At 45.0% G+C, this 17236-nt stretch overlaps 1 protein-coding gene across 8 annotated transcripts in view; it reads left to right on the plus strand.

Moving 5' to 3' along the window:
- Window positions 1–17236, plus strand: part of DPP8 (dipeptidyl peptidase 8) — a 47519-nt gene that overhangs the window by 26022 nt on the left and 4261 nt on the right. For 7 of the 8 annotated variants that reach the window (XM_058155935.1, XM_058155939.1, XM_058155937.1 and 4 more), the window contains 7 exons: window positions 2362–2521; window positions 5208–5287; window positions 8715–8867; window positions 11980–12115; window positions 13451–13596; window positions 15211–15357; window positions 16919–17071. In XM_058155935.1, coding sequence (XP_058011918.1) covers window positions 2362–2521; window positions 5208–5287; window positions 8715–8867; window positions 11980–12115; window positions 13451–13596; window positions 15211–15357; window positions 16919–17071 — 975 coding nt within the window. Of the gene's footprint in view, window positions 1–2361; window positions 2522–5207; window positions 5288–7721; window positions 7875–8714; window positions 8868–11979; window positions 12116–13450; window positions 13597–15210; window positions 15358–16918; window positions 17072–17236 lie in introns of all 8 variants that reach the window. The other variant, XM_058155932.1, reaches the window with a different exon arrangement.

Raw genomic sequence — 17236 nt, forward strand, 5'->3', positions numbered from 1 at the left:
GCTTTCTCCTGGCCGTTTTACCACCCCCACACCTCCCACGCCGGCCATCCTAGGAGGGGGAAGTTCAAGGACCACATCGATGGCACGAGCTCAGATTGCCGGCTGGGGATGATGGGCGCTGCAGTGCGATCTCGGGAGAGACTAGGGGGGAAGAAAGAATGACTGTTTCCCCACACCCTAGGATTGGGAAAACATTGACCCCCTTAGTTGCGGGAGAAGGTTGCGCTTCAAAGCGGTCGCCTCCATCCATCAATCCATCCTTCCTTCCTTACTTCCATCCATCCATCCATCCTTTTTTTTCCCAGCGAGCGGTGCGTGTGTGTGACATGCAAGCAAGACGCCTCACGGGCGTGTGTGTGTGTGTTTGTGGTGGGGTCTCGTCCCAGCCACCCACCCACTCGCTCCCTTTCCCTCTTGGGCGTGGGCTGTTCCCGTTCGCCCTGGCCTCCGTCCTCCGATCTCCTGCGCTGGGAGGCGGCGGCGAGCCAGCGACGGCGGGCACCGCGGACTTTGGCAAGGAGGAAGGTGGGAGGAAGCGGAGCTGCCGGCTGTGGGGGTTGAGGCGTGCAAGAGGTGGCGTGGAAAGGCCTTTTGTGTGTGTGTGCGTGTGTGTGCGCCTGTGTGCCCTAGGGAGGAAGCGGAGCTGCCGGCTGTGTGGGGGTTGAGGGCGTGCAAGAGGAGTGAGCGTGGAAAGGCCTTTTGTGTGTGTGCGTGTGTGCGCCTGTGTGCCCTAGGGAGGAAGCGGAGCTGCCGGCTGTGGGGGTTGAGGGCGTGCAAGAGGCGCGCCTCCTCCTCTTCCTCCACGCTCGCTCCTCTTGCACGCCTCAACCCCACCATCCCACCTCTCAGCGTGAAGGTCACCTCCTCCTCTTCCAGGCGGCGGCGGCTCCGCTCCGGCGGGCGCCACAGCCGGCAGCTCCGCTTCCTCCCACCGGTCCCAGTCCAGCGAGCGGTGGCGACATGCCGAGCGCCGCCCGCCACCGCTCGCTGGATTGGGACCGCTTGGCTGGGTCGCGCGCGGGCGGGGAGCCGCCAGCCTTCGGCGGCCGACGCCACCGCTCGGGAAACCTCCCTCCCTCAGCCGAGAAGGCTGGCGGCTCCCCGCCCGCCGCGACCTGTTGCGGTCCCAATCCAGCCGAACGGTGAAAGCGGAGCGCGCCGCATGTCGCCACCGCTCGCTGGACTGGGACCAGTGGAGGGAAGCGGAGCTGCCGGCTGTGGCGCCCGCCGAGCCGGAGCCGAGCCGCCGCCGCCGCCGCCTGGAAGAGGAGGAGGTGACCTTCACGCTGGAGAGGGTGGGGGATGGTGGGGTTGAGGGCGTGCAAGAGGAGCGAGCGTGGAGGAAGAGGAGGAGGCGCTCTCTTGCACGCCTCAACCCCCACACAGCCGGCAGCTCCGCTTCCTCCCTAGGGCACACAGGCGCACACACACGCACACACACAAAAAGGCCTTTCCACGCCACTCCTCTTGCACGCCTCAACCCCCACAGCCGGCAGCTCCGCCTCCCACCTTCCTCCTTGCCAAAGTCCGCGGTGCCCGGTTGCTGGCTCGCCGCCGCTCCCAGCGCAGGAGATCGGAGGACGGAGGCCAGGCGAACGGGAACACTGCACCACCAGGGCTTCCCAGCGCCAATGCACAGCCCGCCAAGTTTGCGCCGTCCGCCCACCAGACACGGGAATGGGGGCGGCCTGGGGCGACAAATCCGCGAGACCTCGGCGGGCCCGCCTCCTCCCTCCCATGGAGTCCGTTCGGTACCCCCTCCTGTGCGGGGTTCCCGAAGACGTAGACTCGAGTATAAGCCGAGGGGACGTTTTTCAGCACAAAAAACGTGCTGAAAAACTCGGCTTATACTCGAGTATATACGGTAATAGTAGTGTAGCCTTAGTAAATAGTTTGACAGTTTTGAGGGAATTATTTGTTTAGCAGAGTGATGGCATTTGGGAAAAAACTGTTCTTGTGTCTAGTTGTTCTGGTGTGCAGTGCTCTATAGCGTCGTTTTAAGGGTAGAAGTTGAAACAATTTATGTCCAGGATGTGAGGGGTCTGTAAATATTTTCACAGCCCTCTTTTTGACTCGTGCAGTATACAGGTCCTCAGTGGAAGCCAGGTGGATAGCCATTGTTTTTTCTGCAGATCTAATTATCCTTTCTTTGTCTGTCTTGTTGGGTTGCAGAACCAAACCAGACAGTTACAGAGGTGCAGATGACAGACTCAATAGTTCCTCTGTAGAACTGTAGAATAGCCATTAAGAGATCAGTTGTAAGTGGAGAACTACTTGTAAATAAACTAGTACCAGTTTGAACTAACCCTCCTAATTTTCCTAGTCTTTATTTTGACTTGCAGCTCTTCTTTATTTCCACAGATCCATGATATCTTCCATGTTTTTCCCCAAACTCACGAGGATGTGATAGAATTCATCTTTGCCTCCGAGTGCAAAACGGGGTTCCGACATCTGTACAAAATCTCCACCATTTTGAAAGCGAGCAAATACAGACGATCTTCGGGGGGATTTCCATCTCCAAGTAACTCCCTGTTTTGCTTCTGGGTCTAAATAAATGGAAGAAGTTAGGTGTGCATGCAGAAGGTCTCAAATTCAATACAGGTAGTCCTCAACTTACAACAACTTCTTTACGTTCAAAGTTAACAGCGGCACTGAAAAAAGTGAGTCATGTCACATGGTGACCGCTTAATGGCTGCAATAACTTACACCCAATATTCTGGGCCCAATGGCGGTTGTTAATTGCGGACTACCTGTAAGGCAGCAAGACTATATAGGTGGTGTGACTCCAGCCCCCGAACCTGGCCCCATGCCCAAAAGTTACTCTGAGAGTGAGGAGGAAGGGCCGGTAAGGCTTACCTTGGGAGCACTGATGCCTTTGGCCCGGCTCCAGGAGCCAGAACCAGGCCAGTCGGAGGATGTAATGAGGCCGTCATCCCCTGATTCCTCCCTTCCTCAGGCTACGCCTTCAGACACAGCTGATAATAATCAAGCTTGGATTAACCCGCGCTTCAGAAGATTAGAGAGGCGGCATCATCAAAGGGAAGGGTGGGGCAGGAGCCCCACCCCACAGGATATATAAGGAGCTTTGGGACTGCTCGCACTCCACGGGGAGCAAAAGATTAGCTGAACTGTTTCAAAGAGAGCTGAAGTCTTACTCTGCGAATCACTTGTTTGAACTTTGGCAAGCAGCTGCGATTTCTCTGCCAGGACTGATAAGAGCCATGAATCCACTGGCTGAAGGCCAGCTCGTTGCTCCGAAGTGGGGAAGGAGACAGAACAATAGGTGTGAAGTGGAGGCCTATCTCTTTTCTGAAGACGGAGCAATTTCCTTTGGTGCCCTGTCTGGCTAACTGCCAAATCTTTTATTGGAATAAGAAGTAACTTGGACGGTGTTCCTAAAGATGCTTGTTTTCAAGAAATAACTGGACTTTCTGGTTTTTCATGGAAGACGTTTCGCTTCTCATCCAAGAAGCTTCTTCAGCTCTGACTGGATGGTGGGGAATGGAAGGGTTGACGTTCCTTGCAGATTTCTGATCATTTGCATCCTTTTAGAGGGTCGTTGAAGCACTTGGAGGTTTATCTGTGTCCTCAGGGTCATCTGAGTAGTGCAAACAGATGTGGAACCTTCTTGGCTGCAGGATGTTTTCTGCCCCCAGGTGCAGGCTGTTGGGGATGAATCTGTGTTGCCTGCATCTAAAACTCAAAACACAAATGGTTCCTGTAGTCTGCAATTTTTTCTGTAAAATCCATTCATACTTCCGCACCATTTGAAGGGTGTTCATCCCAAAGTGCACAGCTTAAAGGTCTATGGAGGCCCTCAGTCAACCAGGTCATGTTTGTTCCAAAGGTGCTTTTTCAGGAAGCAACTGGGCTTTCTTGTTTTTTCTTTGAAGACGTTTCGCTTCTCATCCAAGAAGCTTCTGACCGGATAGTTGGGAATGAAAAGATTTATATTCCTTGCAGACACCTGGTCATTTGCATCCTTTTAGAGGGTCATTGAGGCCACTTGGAGGTTTCTCTGTGCCCTCAGGGTCACCTGAGTGGTGCAAATGGATGTGGAGCCTTCATGGAACTCCTGAAACAACTGTGTTGTAGATTGGAGATAGAGGATGTCATATCCCTCCCCCTCTGTTGAGAGAGGGCTGTTCAGTCTAGATGGCCTCCTTGACCCTTCTTTCAAACTTTTGAAAGAGTGCTAGCAGCCAGATGACCGCAAGGAGTATAAATCCTTCCATTCCCCACCATCCAAGTCAGAACTGAAGAAGCTTCTTGGATGAGAAGTGAAACGTCTTCAAAGAAAAACCAGAAAGCCCCTTGAAAAAGCACCTTTTGTTCCCAAATAATAATTCAACATGTTGGAAATGCAAAAAAAAAAACCCTCAGGGAATATACTGCCATCTATGGTGCACGTGTCCGGCGGCAAAAAAATTCTGGGCAAATATTTTAAAAATGGCTAGAAAAAAATAACAGAACAACCAATTGAAAGTGAGCCGGAAACATTTTTACCAGGAATCTTTACGAAAACATACACCAAAGAAATAAAATATCTGATTTTACACATTATAACAGCTGCATGAAGAACATATGCACAAAATTGGAAACAGGAAAAGATACCAACAGATGAAGAAGTGATAGGGAAAGTTTTAGAAGGTGCCGAAATGGACAAATTAACAAAAGAAATTAAAGAGAAAGAAGAGATAGATTACTATATAATCTGGAGCAAACGATATGAATGGCTTGAGATTAGAAATAAAGGGGGACGGGAAATAAAGGGGAGAAATTAGAAATGTACAATATGTAGATAACAAACATATAAGAATCTAGAAAAGTAAAGCTATTAGTATTAGACAATTTAATGTAAATACAGAAAATGGGATAAGAAAATAAAAATAAAAATAAATGAGATATGGGGGGGAAAGGTATAAAAGCGAAAGAAGACAACTAAGAAACATTGTTTAAAAATAGGAGATATTTATATGTTATATGCTGTGTGTTTGTCAGATTGTGTATCACAATAAAACAATAAAAAAATTAAAAAAAAGAAAAAGCACCTTTGGGACAACCATGACCTGGATGACTGAGAATCTCCATAGATATTTGCGTGTTGTTCCAATTTCTTGCATGCCTCTTCTATGTTCAGAATGATGTTGCTTAGTTGAGCTGGGAAAGAGCACTGATGGACTCCCGTAACTTTGATCTCCTTGTAGGTGACTTCTTATGTCATGTCAAAGAAGAGCTGACCCTCACCAGTGGAGAATGGGAAGTGCTTGGCCGACACGGCTCAAACGTAAGCTGCTTGGTCTCCCTTTTCTTCAGTTTATTTATTTATTTATTTATTTATTTATTTATTTATTTATAATTTAATTTCTATACCGTCCTTCTCCCGAAGGACTCAGGGCGGTTTACAGCCATATTAAAAACCAACACAAAGTACAAACAACAAATTTAAAAGCAAAATTAAAACCAAATATTTACAATAGGCCAAATCACGCTAAAACGGTCATAGACCGACATAAAACCCATTTAAAATTTCCATTTAAAATTTCGCTTAGGCCAGTCCCGCACGATGAAATAATAAGGTCTTAAGTTCGCGTTTGAAGGTCTGGAGGTCAGGGAGTTGGCATAACCCCGGAGGCAGTTCATTCCAAAGGGCCGGTGCTGCCACAGAGAAGGCTCTCCCCCTGGGGGCCTCCAACCGACATTGTTTGGTCAACGGCACCCTGAGAAGGCCCACCCTGCGGGAGCGGACAGGTCAATGGGAGGCTATCGGTGGCAGAAGCACGGTCCTAAGCCATGGAGCGCTTTAAAGGTGATAACCAGCACCTTGAATTGCACCTGGAAGGCTACCGGCAATGGGAGCAATGTGGTGCTCCCTCTATCACCCGTGCAGCTGCATTCTGGACTAGCTGGAGCCTCCTGGTGCTCTTCAAGGGGAGCCCCATGTAGAGAGCATTGCAATAGTCCAGACAGGAAGTGACGAGGGCATGAGTGACCGTGCGTAAGGAGTCCCAATCTAGGAAGGGACGCAACTGGCGAATCAGGCAAACCTGATAAAATGCTCCCCTGGCGATGGCCGTCAGATGTTCCTCTAAGGACAGCCGGTCGTCCAGGAGAATGCCCAAGTTGCGCACCCTCCCCCTGGGGGCCAGTAATTCACCCCCAACAGTCAGCGATGGTGTAAGCTGACTGTACCAGGACGCCGGCATCCACAGCCACTCTGTCTTGGATGGGTTGAGCTGGAGCCTGTTCTTCCCCATCCAGACCCGCACGGCTTCAAGACATCACCTTGACGGCTTCGTTGGGGTGGCTCGGGGTGGAGATGTACAGCTGAGTATCATCAGTGTACAGATGGCACTCCACCCCGAAACCACGGATAACCTCACCCAGCGGCTTCATATAGATGTTGAATAGGAGAGGCGAGAGAACCGATCCCTGAATGTTTATAACATTCAACTGGACTTTTAAACTCTTCATCGTTTGCATGAGATTATTGTGTTATTTTATGTGTCCCATAGCCACATAAGGCTGCTAGTTCATAAAATATCTGGGTTTTGCCAGGCGCAAAACCCAAATTAGTGGTCATTTAGTGAGGACTTCCTATATAGCAGCAATACCCTTCTTTGTTTCTTGTGTGAAGGCCTGTCTCATTTCTGAAGATGGAGCAGCTTAACTGATTTATGGCTAAAATTTATTGCCAAGGAATCTTCTCAACTAACAGTCAGCATCTGGTTAGAGCTAGTTCAGTGGCAATCCCAGGAGTGCTGGACTTAATTCGTTTGTGGATACGTAATGATTCTAGATAGGGACGCAGTGGCTCAGTGGCTAAGACGCTGAGTTTGTCGATCGAAAGGTCGGCAGTTCAGCTGTTTGAATCCCTAGTTCGAATCCACATAACAGGGTGAGCTCCCGTTAGTTGTCCCAGCTTCTGCCAATTTAGCAGTTCGAAAGCACATAAAAAAATGCAAATAGAAAAATAGGGACCACCTTTGGTGGGAAGGTAACAGCGTTCAGTGCGCCTTTGGCATTGAGTCATGCCAGCCACATGACCACGGAGATATCTTCGGACAGCGCTGGCTCTTCGGCTTTGAAACAGAGATGAGCACCGCCCCCTAGAGTCAGGAACGACTAGCACGTATGTGTGTGGGAACCTTTACCTGAGAGAAGGTATCTTTTCTGTTATGTATGCTGAGAGCATATGTACCAAGACAAATTCCATGTATGTCCAATCACACTTGGCCAATAAAGAATTCTATTCTATTCTATTCTATTCTACTCTACTCTACTCTACTCTACTCTACTCTACTCTACTCTACTCTACTCTACTCTACTCTACTCTATACTCTACTCTACTCTATTCTATTCTATTCTATTCTATTCTATTAATTCTGTACCTTATGATTCTTGATGAAGGTATTTTTTCTTATATGTACACGGAGAGCATATGCACCAAGACAAATTCCTTGTGTCTCCAATCACACTTGGCCAATAAAGAATTCTATTCTATTCTATTCTAGGTCAGGGGTTTCCAACCTTGCCAACTTTAAACCTGGTGGACTTAACTCCCAGAATTCCAGGCTTTAAAGTTGCCAAGGTTGGAGACCCCTGCAATAGGTAATTCTGCATTAACTTCCTTATCAGGCCGTAAAGCTAAAAACTGACTTGGCTGCTTCGATATCCTTGATGTGGGTCACTTCTGTTTTTTGCTTCTGTTTTTTAATCAGATCCGGGTGGATGAAGTTAACAAACTGGTATATTTTGAAGGTACAAGAGATTCTCCCTTGGAACACCACTTATATGTCGTTAGCTATGAGAACCCTGGAGAAATTCAGCGGCTGACCGAACACGGATTCTCACATGCTTGCTATGTTAGTCAGGTACACTGTTCTAATCTATCATGTCATCATGAAAAGGGCCGGTCTACAAGGGAACCTGGTTATTTTCTTGAGAAGGTCCTGTCCTGACCATAAATTTGGTACAGGTAGTCCTCAACTCATTTAGTGACCATTTGAAGTTACAACAGCACTGAAAAAAATAATTGACGGCCATCTTTCACACTTACGACCATTGTAGCATCCCTATGATCACATGATCAAAATTCCAGATGCTTGGCAAATGGCATGTACTTATGACAATTGCAGTGTCCTGGGATCCCCTTTTGTGACCTTCTAATGAGCAACGTCAATGAGGAAGCCAAATTCACTTAACAACCATGTTACTAACTTAACAACGGCAGTGATTCGCTGAACAAAGGTGGCAAGAAGGGTCATAAAATATGTCAAAAATCACTTAACAACAGTCTTGCTTAGCAACACAAAAGTTGGCCTCAATTGTGGTTGTAAGTCAAGGACTACCCATAGAGGAGACAGACAGATATTGCGCCAAGCAGCAATATTCTTTTTGCTCAGCCAGATGTGTGAACTTAGCTATTGAGAGTTTGTCCATTAAGTTCTACAGCAGGGGTCTCCAACCTTGGCAACTTTAAGACTTGTGGACTTCAACTCCCAAAGTTCCTCAGCCAGCAAAGCTGGCTGAGGAACTCTGGGAGTTGAAGTCCACAAGTCTTAAAGTTGCCAAGGTTGGAGACCCCTGCAATAGGTAATTCTGCATTAACTTCCTTATCAGGCCGTAAAGCTAAAAACTGACTTGGCTGCTTCGATATCCTTGATGGTAGAAATGTGGGTCACTTCTGTTTTTTGCTTCTGTTTTTTAATCAGATCCAGGTGGATGAAGTTAACAAACTGGTATATTTTGAAGGTACAAGAGATTCTCCCTTGGAACACCACTTATATGTCGTTAGCTACGAGAACCCTGGAGAAATTCAGCGGCTGACCGAACACGGTTTCTCACATGCTTGCTATGTTAGTCAGGTACACTGTTCTAATCTATCATGCCACCATGAAAAGGGCCGGTCTACAAGGGAACCTGGTTATCTTCTTGAGAAGGTCCTGTCCTGATCGTAAATTTGGTACAGGTAGTCCTCGACTCATTTAGTGACCATTTGAAATTACAGCAGCACTGAAAAAAGTAATTGACGGCCATCTTTCACACTTACGACCATTGTAGCATCCCTATGATCACATGATCAAAATTCCAGATGCTTGGCAAATGGCATGTACTTATGACAATTGCAGTGTCCTGGGATCCCCTTTTGTGACCTTCTAATGAGCAACGTCAATGAGGAAGCCAAATTCACTTAACAACCATGTTACTAACTTAACAACGGCAGTGATTCGCTGAACAAAGGTGGCAAGAAGGGTCATAAAATATGTCAAAAATCACTTAACAACAGTCTTGCTTAGCAACACAAAAGTTGGCCTCAATTGTGGTTGTAAGTCAAGGACTACCCATAGAGGAGACAGACAGATATTGCGCCAAGCAGCAATATTCTTTTTGCTCAGCCAGATGTGTGAACTTAGCTATTGAGAGTTTGTCCATTAAATTCTACAGCAGGGGTCTCCAACCTTGGCAACTTTAAGATTAGGACTTCAACTCCCAAAGTTCCTCAGCCAGCAAAGCTGGCTGAGGAACTCTGGGAGTTGAAGTCCACAAGTCTTAAAGTTGCTAAAGTTGGAGACCCCTGTTCTACAGTGTTTGCTGTATACCAAGTGAAGTTATCGGAGCATGATGTTCAGACTCAGTCTGAAGTTGGGTTGATATATCCCACTTTGTGGAAATAAGCAAGATCAACCTTCACACGTAGATCCATGTTATAACGCTTTGTTTATACACCGTAGTAGTTAGGGTCTACAACCCACAAAGTCAACAGTAAGAAAATCGATAGAATAACTTTATTGTCACTTTTGTACACTATTTATTTTATTTTATTATTTATTGTCACATTGTACACCAATTGGCATACATTGAAATGAAATTTCATTGCATACAACTGTTCAAAGGGTCACCACCTCCAATATATACTACATAAACATGACTAAATAAATAAATTCATACCGGAGTATTTTTCGGAGTATAAGACGCACCTTAGTTTTCAGGGAGGAAAATAAGAAAAAAGCTTATTGGCAGATGGAGCGGCCTCCCGGAACACCCCCAATCAGCTGTTCCCAGTGGTGAATTTTAGCAACAGGTTCCTTGGTTCTGAGCTCTGTGCCTTGTTTTTTTTGGCTTTTTTTTTTTTGCCTCCGAAACTTCTGAAACTTCGTTTCAGAAAAAAACTTTTTTCTGCCTCTGAAAGCCTCCGAAACAGCTTCAGAAAAAAAGCCTCTGAAGCTCTGTTTGGGGGCTTCTTTTCTGAAGCTTCGTTTCTGATGCTTTTTCCAGCCTCTGAACTCCATTTGAGAAGCTGGGCAGGGCTACTTTGAGAGTATAAGACGCACCCAGATTTTTACCCTCTTTTTTGGGGAAAAAAGATGCATCTTATACTCCGAAAAATACAGTACATACATACATAATTATGCATATACCCACATATATTATACGACACGGAGAAACAACACAGTCTAGTTTGGATGTATACATGTAATATGGCAAGAAAAATCAATCTTGCGAGTTTACCAGACGAATGGCACAGGGAACAAAGTAGTTACAGAATCAGGTAATCCTGGTAGAAATATTTTGAAACCTTCTCTCAGAGGGGAGCAATAAAAACAGGCCATAAAGTGAGTGTGTGCGGGCTCTAATGATGCTTTGAGCTCTAAGCTCATAGCGCTTATAAGCAGCACCCTGAATAACAGGAAGTGAGCTTCCTATAATCTTCTTGGCTGTCCTCACCACTCTCTGTATGGACTTTCTATGTCAGGCTCTGCTGCCACCAAACCAAATGGGGATGCAGTTTGTTAAAATGATCTCAATTGTGCCTCTGTAAAAAGTGGCCAGGCCAGAAGAAGAAAGATGTGCTCTCCTCATCCGACACAGGAAACGCAGATGGTTTGCACAATAGCTTTGCAGGAAGTTAGATTTGGCCTTTAAGAACCTTCTTCTATTTGTCAGCATCTCCATTTGTGTTGGGGACTGGAATTCCCTTCATTTGAAGCCAGTGGCAGGATAGCTAAGTCAGTGTTTTTTAGTCTTGGCAACTTGAAACTGTGCGGACTTCAACTCCGAGAATTCTCCAGCCAGCTTTCTGGGAGTCAGAAACCACTACATCTGGTCCCTCCACGTTGCTGCTGGACATTCTCTTCTTCTCTTCCCTTCCACCTTTCCCAGCTTTTTAGAGCCTTTTCCAGAGAGCTGGGTCTTCACAGATGTCCATCAGGTTTGAAATGATACCAATTCGGACCAGTTCGTCTGAACCGGTAATAATAAATGCTACCAGTTCAGGCAAACCGGTAGTGTAAAAAAATGCTATAGGTTCAGGCGAACTGATATTTCCGACGATCAGCTTTGCCGCACGATTTATATTCGCTAGAAAGCAGGAAATCCTGCTCTCTAGCGAATCTAAATCGTGCAGCACAGCTGTTTCCCCCCCTTGTTCTACTTACCTTTGAAGACTCAGAAAAGTCTTCTTAATCCTCCTTTTCCAGTGCCTGCAGTGCGCCTGTGCGCAAAGCACATGTGTGGTGTACACCGCGCATGCATGCGCAAAGTAAACCGGTAGCAAAGCGAACCAGTAGCAGACTTCACAGCATTTCACCCCGTTGTCCATGCTGGCTGGGGAATTTTGGGAGTTGAAGTCAACATATCTTCAAGTTGCCATGGTTGAGAAACATTTGGTTGGAGATTTGCTCTATCATGAAGAAACGGAGGTCCAGCTGTAGTAGAGTTGACCTTGTCTTTGAGGAAAAGTGAAGAAGGAACTGGAATGCAAGCCAGCCATTGGTTTAGGGGTCTGGTATTTATTTTATTTATTTATTTATTTATTTAATCAAATTTTTATACCGCCCTATCTCCCGAAGGACTCAGGGCGGTTTACAGCCTGATAAAAACACAAGAATAAATACAAGATAAAAACAATATTTAAAAAACTTATTGAATTAGGCCAGGTTTAAAATTTCTCTTAATGATTTCTCTTTCTTTTTGCAGAACTGCGACATGGTTATATGTAAATTCAGTAACCAGAAATGCCCTCACCAAGTCTCCCTCTACAAACTGACTGGACTGGAAGAAGGGATTGCTCACAGGGGCAAGGAATTCTGGGCCACCATTTTGAATTCTTCAGGTAGGTGATTTTCTCTTGGAGGCCGGGCATGACTCTGATCTAGGAGGAATGCTCAGGGTGCTGTGGGGCTTGCAACGCTCAGCTGCATTCTGGTTTTATGAGGGAGGGAGGGAGGAAGGGAGGAAAGAAATTGAGAGGGAAGGAAGGAAAATTGCTTTGTGCCAGAAGGCAGAAACTCTGGCTTTTATTGTGGGAAATTGGACACTTGAAGAAAAGGGAATGGAATGGAATGGAATGGAATTGAAAGGAAAGGAAAGGAAAGGAAAGGAAAGGAAAGGAAAGGAAAGGAAAGGAAAGGAAAGGAAAGGAAGATAAAAAAGGAAAGGAAAGAAAGGAAAGGGAGGAAAGGAGAGGAAGATAAAAAAGGAAAGGAAAGGAAGATAAAAAAGGAAAGGAAAGGAAAGGAAAGAAAGGAAAGGAAAGGAAGGAAAGGAAGGAAAGGAAGATAAAAAAGGAAAGGAAAGGAAAGGAAGGGAAAGGAAGAAGAGATGAAAGGAAGGGGAAAAAAGGAAAGGAAGATAAAAAAGGAAAGGAAGGAAAGGAAGGAAAGGGAGGAAAGGAAAGGAAAGGAAAGAAAGGAAAGAAAGGAAAGAAAGGAAAGGAAAGGAAGAAGAGATGAAAGGAAGGAAAGAAAGGAAAGGAAGGAAAGGAAGAAGAGATGAAAGGAAGGGAAAAAGGAAAGGAAGATAAAAAGGAAAGGAAAGAAAGGAAGGAAAGGGAGGAAAGGAGAGGAAGATAAAAAAGGAAAGGAAAGGAAAGGAAAGGAAAAGAAAGGAAAAGAAAGGAAAAGAAAGGAAAAGAAAGGAAAGGAAAGGAAGAAGAGATGAAAGGAAGGAAAGAAAAGGAAAGGAAGATAAAAAAGGAAAGGAAAGGAAAGGAAAGGAAAGGAAAGGAAAGGAAAGGAAAGGGAGGAAAGGAGAGGAAGATAAAAAGGAAAAGAAAGGAAAAGAAAGGAAAAGAAAGGAAAAGAAAGGAAAGGAAAGGAAGAAGAGATGAAAGGAAGGAAAGAAAAGGAAAGGAAGATAAAAAAGGAAAGGAAAGGAAAGGAAAGGAAAGGAAAGGAAGGAAGGAAGGAAGGAAGGAAGGAAGAAAAGGAAAGAAGGCATTTATTTTTTAGTGGAAAACATTTCTGGATCTCCTGAAACTGCAGAAATGGGCATTGAGACCTAATTCAGGTGTCCCATTTGTCCCATGCGCCATATTTCAGCCTTTTGAAACCAGTTTGCTCCCAATTTAAATCTGACTTCTTGCAGATAGCTTTGGGATCTCTCTCTCTCTCTCTCTCTCCTTCCCTCCCTCCCTCCCTCTGACAATGCCTTTCTCTGCTTCCTGCAGGATCTCTCCCAGATTACGTCCCACCGGAGATCTTCTCTTTTGAGAGCTCCTCAGGCTTTGTGCTTTATGGGATGATGTACAAGCCCCATGATTTACAACCTGGGAAGAAATACCCCACGGTGCTTTTCATCTATGGGGGCCCACAGGTGAGTTTGTATTTTGAGGAATGGTCTGTATTTACAGAAAGGGTTTATATCCCATAAATGATTCGGTGTTTTAGAATTGAGAACTGTCACCTGAAAGTGGAAACCACTAGAGTACAGGCAGTCCTTGAATTACAACCATAACTGAGTCCAAAATTTCCGTTGCAAAGCAGGACAGTTGTTCACTGAGTTTTGCTCCATTTTATGGCTTTCCTTGCCACCGTTGTTAAGTGAACCACTGCTTCCCTATTGACTTTGCTTGTCAGAAAATCACTGACATGATGAGACCCTGGGACGCTGAAACTGTCTTAAGTTCATGCCAGTTGCCAAACCTCCAAATTTTGATCCTGTGACAATGGGGATGGTGCAACGGTGTGAAAAAGGGTCATATTTTTGAATGCCGCTGTAACTTCGAAACAAAAAGCTCTACCTCTTACAGGACTTCCTGTAATAGAAATCATAATCATGATAAGATGGTGGAGGTTATCATCTCACTTATGTAAGTTCTCTGGAACGAAATTTAGAGATAAAAGATAAAATCTATTCTTAATGTCAAGTCGAGCACATGGAGATGGGGAAAACTGTGTTTGGTTTATTTTTCACAACCATTTTTTTATTTTATTTTTTATTATTTTTTTATTATTTTTTTATTTACATTTATATCCCGCTCTTCTCCGAAGACTCAGGGCGGCCTACAATGTGTAAGGCAATAGTCTCATCCTATTTGTTTCCTATTTACAAAGTCAACTTATTGCCCCCCCAAGAATCTGGGTCCTCATTTTACCTACCTTAATAAAGGATGGAAGGCTGAGTCAACCTTGGACCTGGTGGGACTAGAACCTGCAGTAATTGCAGGCAGCTGTGTTTTAATAACAGGCTTCTTACAGCCTGAGCCACACCGCGGCCCCTATGCCATGAATGAGTACAGAGGTGAAATGGTCCCGGTTCAGACCGAATCACCTGATCCGGTAGAGCGATGGAGGTGGGTGGTTCGGAGAACCAGTAGCAAAAATCCGTGCCTCACTTGTTAGTTGAGCTGATCATCAGAGGTTTTTTAACTTTTAAAAGCATTTTTCTTTGGCTGAAAAATGCTTTTAAAAGAAAAAGCTCTGATGATCGCCTCAGCTTCATTAAAGCATTTTTCTACAACCTTTTCAGACGAAGAGGTTGTTTAAAAAATGCTTTTAAAAGGTTCTGGCAATCAGGCAACTCAGCTGGGAACGTCAGAACCCTTTAAAAGCATTTTTTTAAACAACTTCTTCAGCCAAAGAGGTTGTAGAAAAAACGCTTTTAAAAGTAAAAAAACAAAATTGGCCACATCCACCCAGTCACATTACCCCCCCAAGCCACGTCCACAGAACCGGTAGTAACAAATTTTACATTTCACCCCTGAATGAGTACTATCCATTTTAGGAAGATAAAAAAAACATTCTGTTTGGACATTAACTGTGGGATTTATTCAGCATGTCGTAATTTACATGAATATTTGAATATTTCCAACTTCTTGGCTGGAATCTGAATTTCCAAAAAACACCAGTCCAAGATGTGATTATTTATGTCTTTTTATTGTTCGCTGATGAATAAAAAGGATGACGATCTTTTCATGCCTCCTTACAGGTGCAGCTTGTAAACAACTGCTTTAAAGGGGTCAAATATTTCCGACTAAACACGCTGGCTTCCCTGGGCTATGTGGTCGTGGTGCTGGACAACCGAGGTTCCTGCCACCGGGGCCTGACCTTTGAAGGTGCCTTCAAATACAAGATGGTAAATTGTCTCATGAATGGAGGTAGCAAATGCTGAAAGGGACCAATGGCCCTTTCATGAGTCTTTTTTGTAATTTTGGGTGTCCTCTGGACCAATGTCAGGCCTGGAAGCCATCTTTAGTGTTAGGCCTTCAGACATGCCACATTTACTGCTGTGGGAAGTTGGGAGGGGGGATTGTATGGAGCATGGGTGATATATAGTCAAAATAACATTCTTTTCTCTGAGAGCCAAGGACATCTTGCCCTGCACGTGGAGGGCTGGAATTGGGAGGCATCTCCAGTTGGGACAATGTTTGATTGGACCATGTGATGGACATATGGGTGTTGATCAGGGACTTGGACTTTTCTTTGGGTGGGGAAAACCTGGAACTTTCAGAGTTGGGTTTTCCTAGTTGTGCCAATATGACATCTCTAATAAAATGTAGCTTTGAGGAATTTCAAGCCTTGGAATTTTCTTTCGTTGTGGGTGTTACTTGGAACCTTGGCAACCAGACTGAGTCAGACTGCTGACTAAAGAATTCTGGGAGTTGAAGTCCTACCTGTTTTCTGTTTCTCTGCTCTCATTCTCAGTTGGGGGGAGAGCAGAGCCCTCAAAAGTGATGGTAAACATTAACAGTGAATAAACATACAAGCCAGAGTGAAGTTCTTTTTAGCTGGGAATGTGAAGAGAGCAGCTGGAGTTCATTTATCCTTTCCATACTTGAGTAAGGACGCCGGCCTCATCCTAAAAGCGGGACAAGAAGTTTCGGATGGAAACTTATGAAGGAGAGATCCAATCTAGAACTAAGGAGAAATTTCCTGTCAGTGGGAGCAATTAAACAGTGGAACAGCTTGCCTTCAGAAGATAGATAGATAGATAGATAGATAGATAGATAGATAGATAGATAGATAGATAGATAGATAGATAGATAGATAGATAGATAGATAGATAGAATTTTTATTGGCCAAGTGTGATTGGACACACAAGGAATTTGTCTTGGTGCATAGGCTCTCAGTGTACATAAAAGAAAAGATACATTCATCAAGGTACAACATTTACAACACAATAGTAAATATTATTTATATTATATTATTAATAGTAAATATTATTAGAAGTAGCAGTGTTCCAGTATTTGAGGGGCTGTCACATAGAGGTGGAGGTCATACCTATTTTCCAAAACACCTGAAGACCAGACAAGAAACAGTGAATGGAAACTGATCAAGGATAGATTTTCTGACAGTGAGAACAATCAACCAGTGGAACAGAAGTTGCCTTCGGATGTTGTGGGGGCTTCATCACTGGAAGCTTGCAAGAAGAGACTGGACAGCCATTTGTCACAAATGGTATAGGGTCTGCTGCTTGAGCAGGGGGTTGGACTAGATGACTTACAAGGTCCCTTCCGACTTTGTTATTCAATTCTATATTTAAATGTTGTGGATGCTCCATCACTGGAGGCTTTTAAGAAGAGACAGGACAGCTCTTTGTCCAGAATTGTATAAGGTCTCCTGTTTGAGCAAGGTCCTTTCTAACTCTTGTTATTCTCTAATTTATACACTTGGTGATATTTTTTCTCTTCCAACAGGGACAAATTGAAATCGGTGACCAAGTGGAGGGCTTACAGTATTTGGCTTCCCGATACGAGTTCATCGATTTAGACCGGGTTGGCATTCATGGTTGGTCCTATGGTGGATTTCTTTCCCTGGTGGCCTTGCTGCAGAGGCCAGAGATCTTCAAGGTTGGTTCCCCTGCCGTGGCCCATTCCCTTCCTCTGGGCACGTGTGATGTGGAGGCGTAGAAGGCCCGGGGCTGACATGATAGCGGTATTCCAGTATTTGAGGGGCTGCCACAAAGAAGAGAGGGTCAACTTATTTTCCAAAGCACCAGAAAGCAAGACACAGCG

This window comes from Ahaetulla prasina, chromosome 13 (genome assembly GCF_028640845.1).
Source record: "Ahaetulla prasina isolate Xishuangbanna chromosome 13, ASM2864084v1, whole genome shotgun sequence".
NCBI classification, from domain to species: domain Eukaryota; kingdom Metazoa; phylum Chordata; class Lepidosauria; order Squamata; family Colubridae; genus Ahaetulla; species Ahaetulla prasina.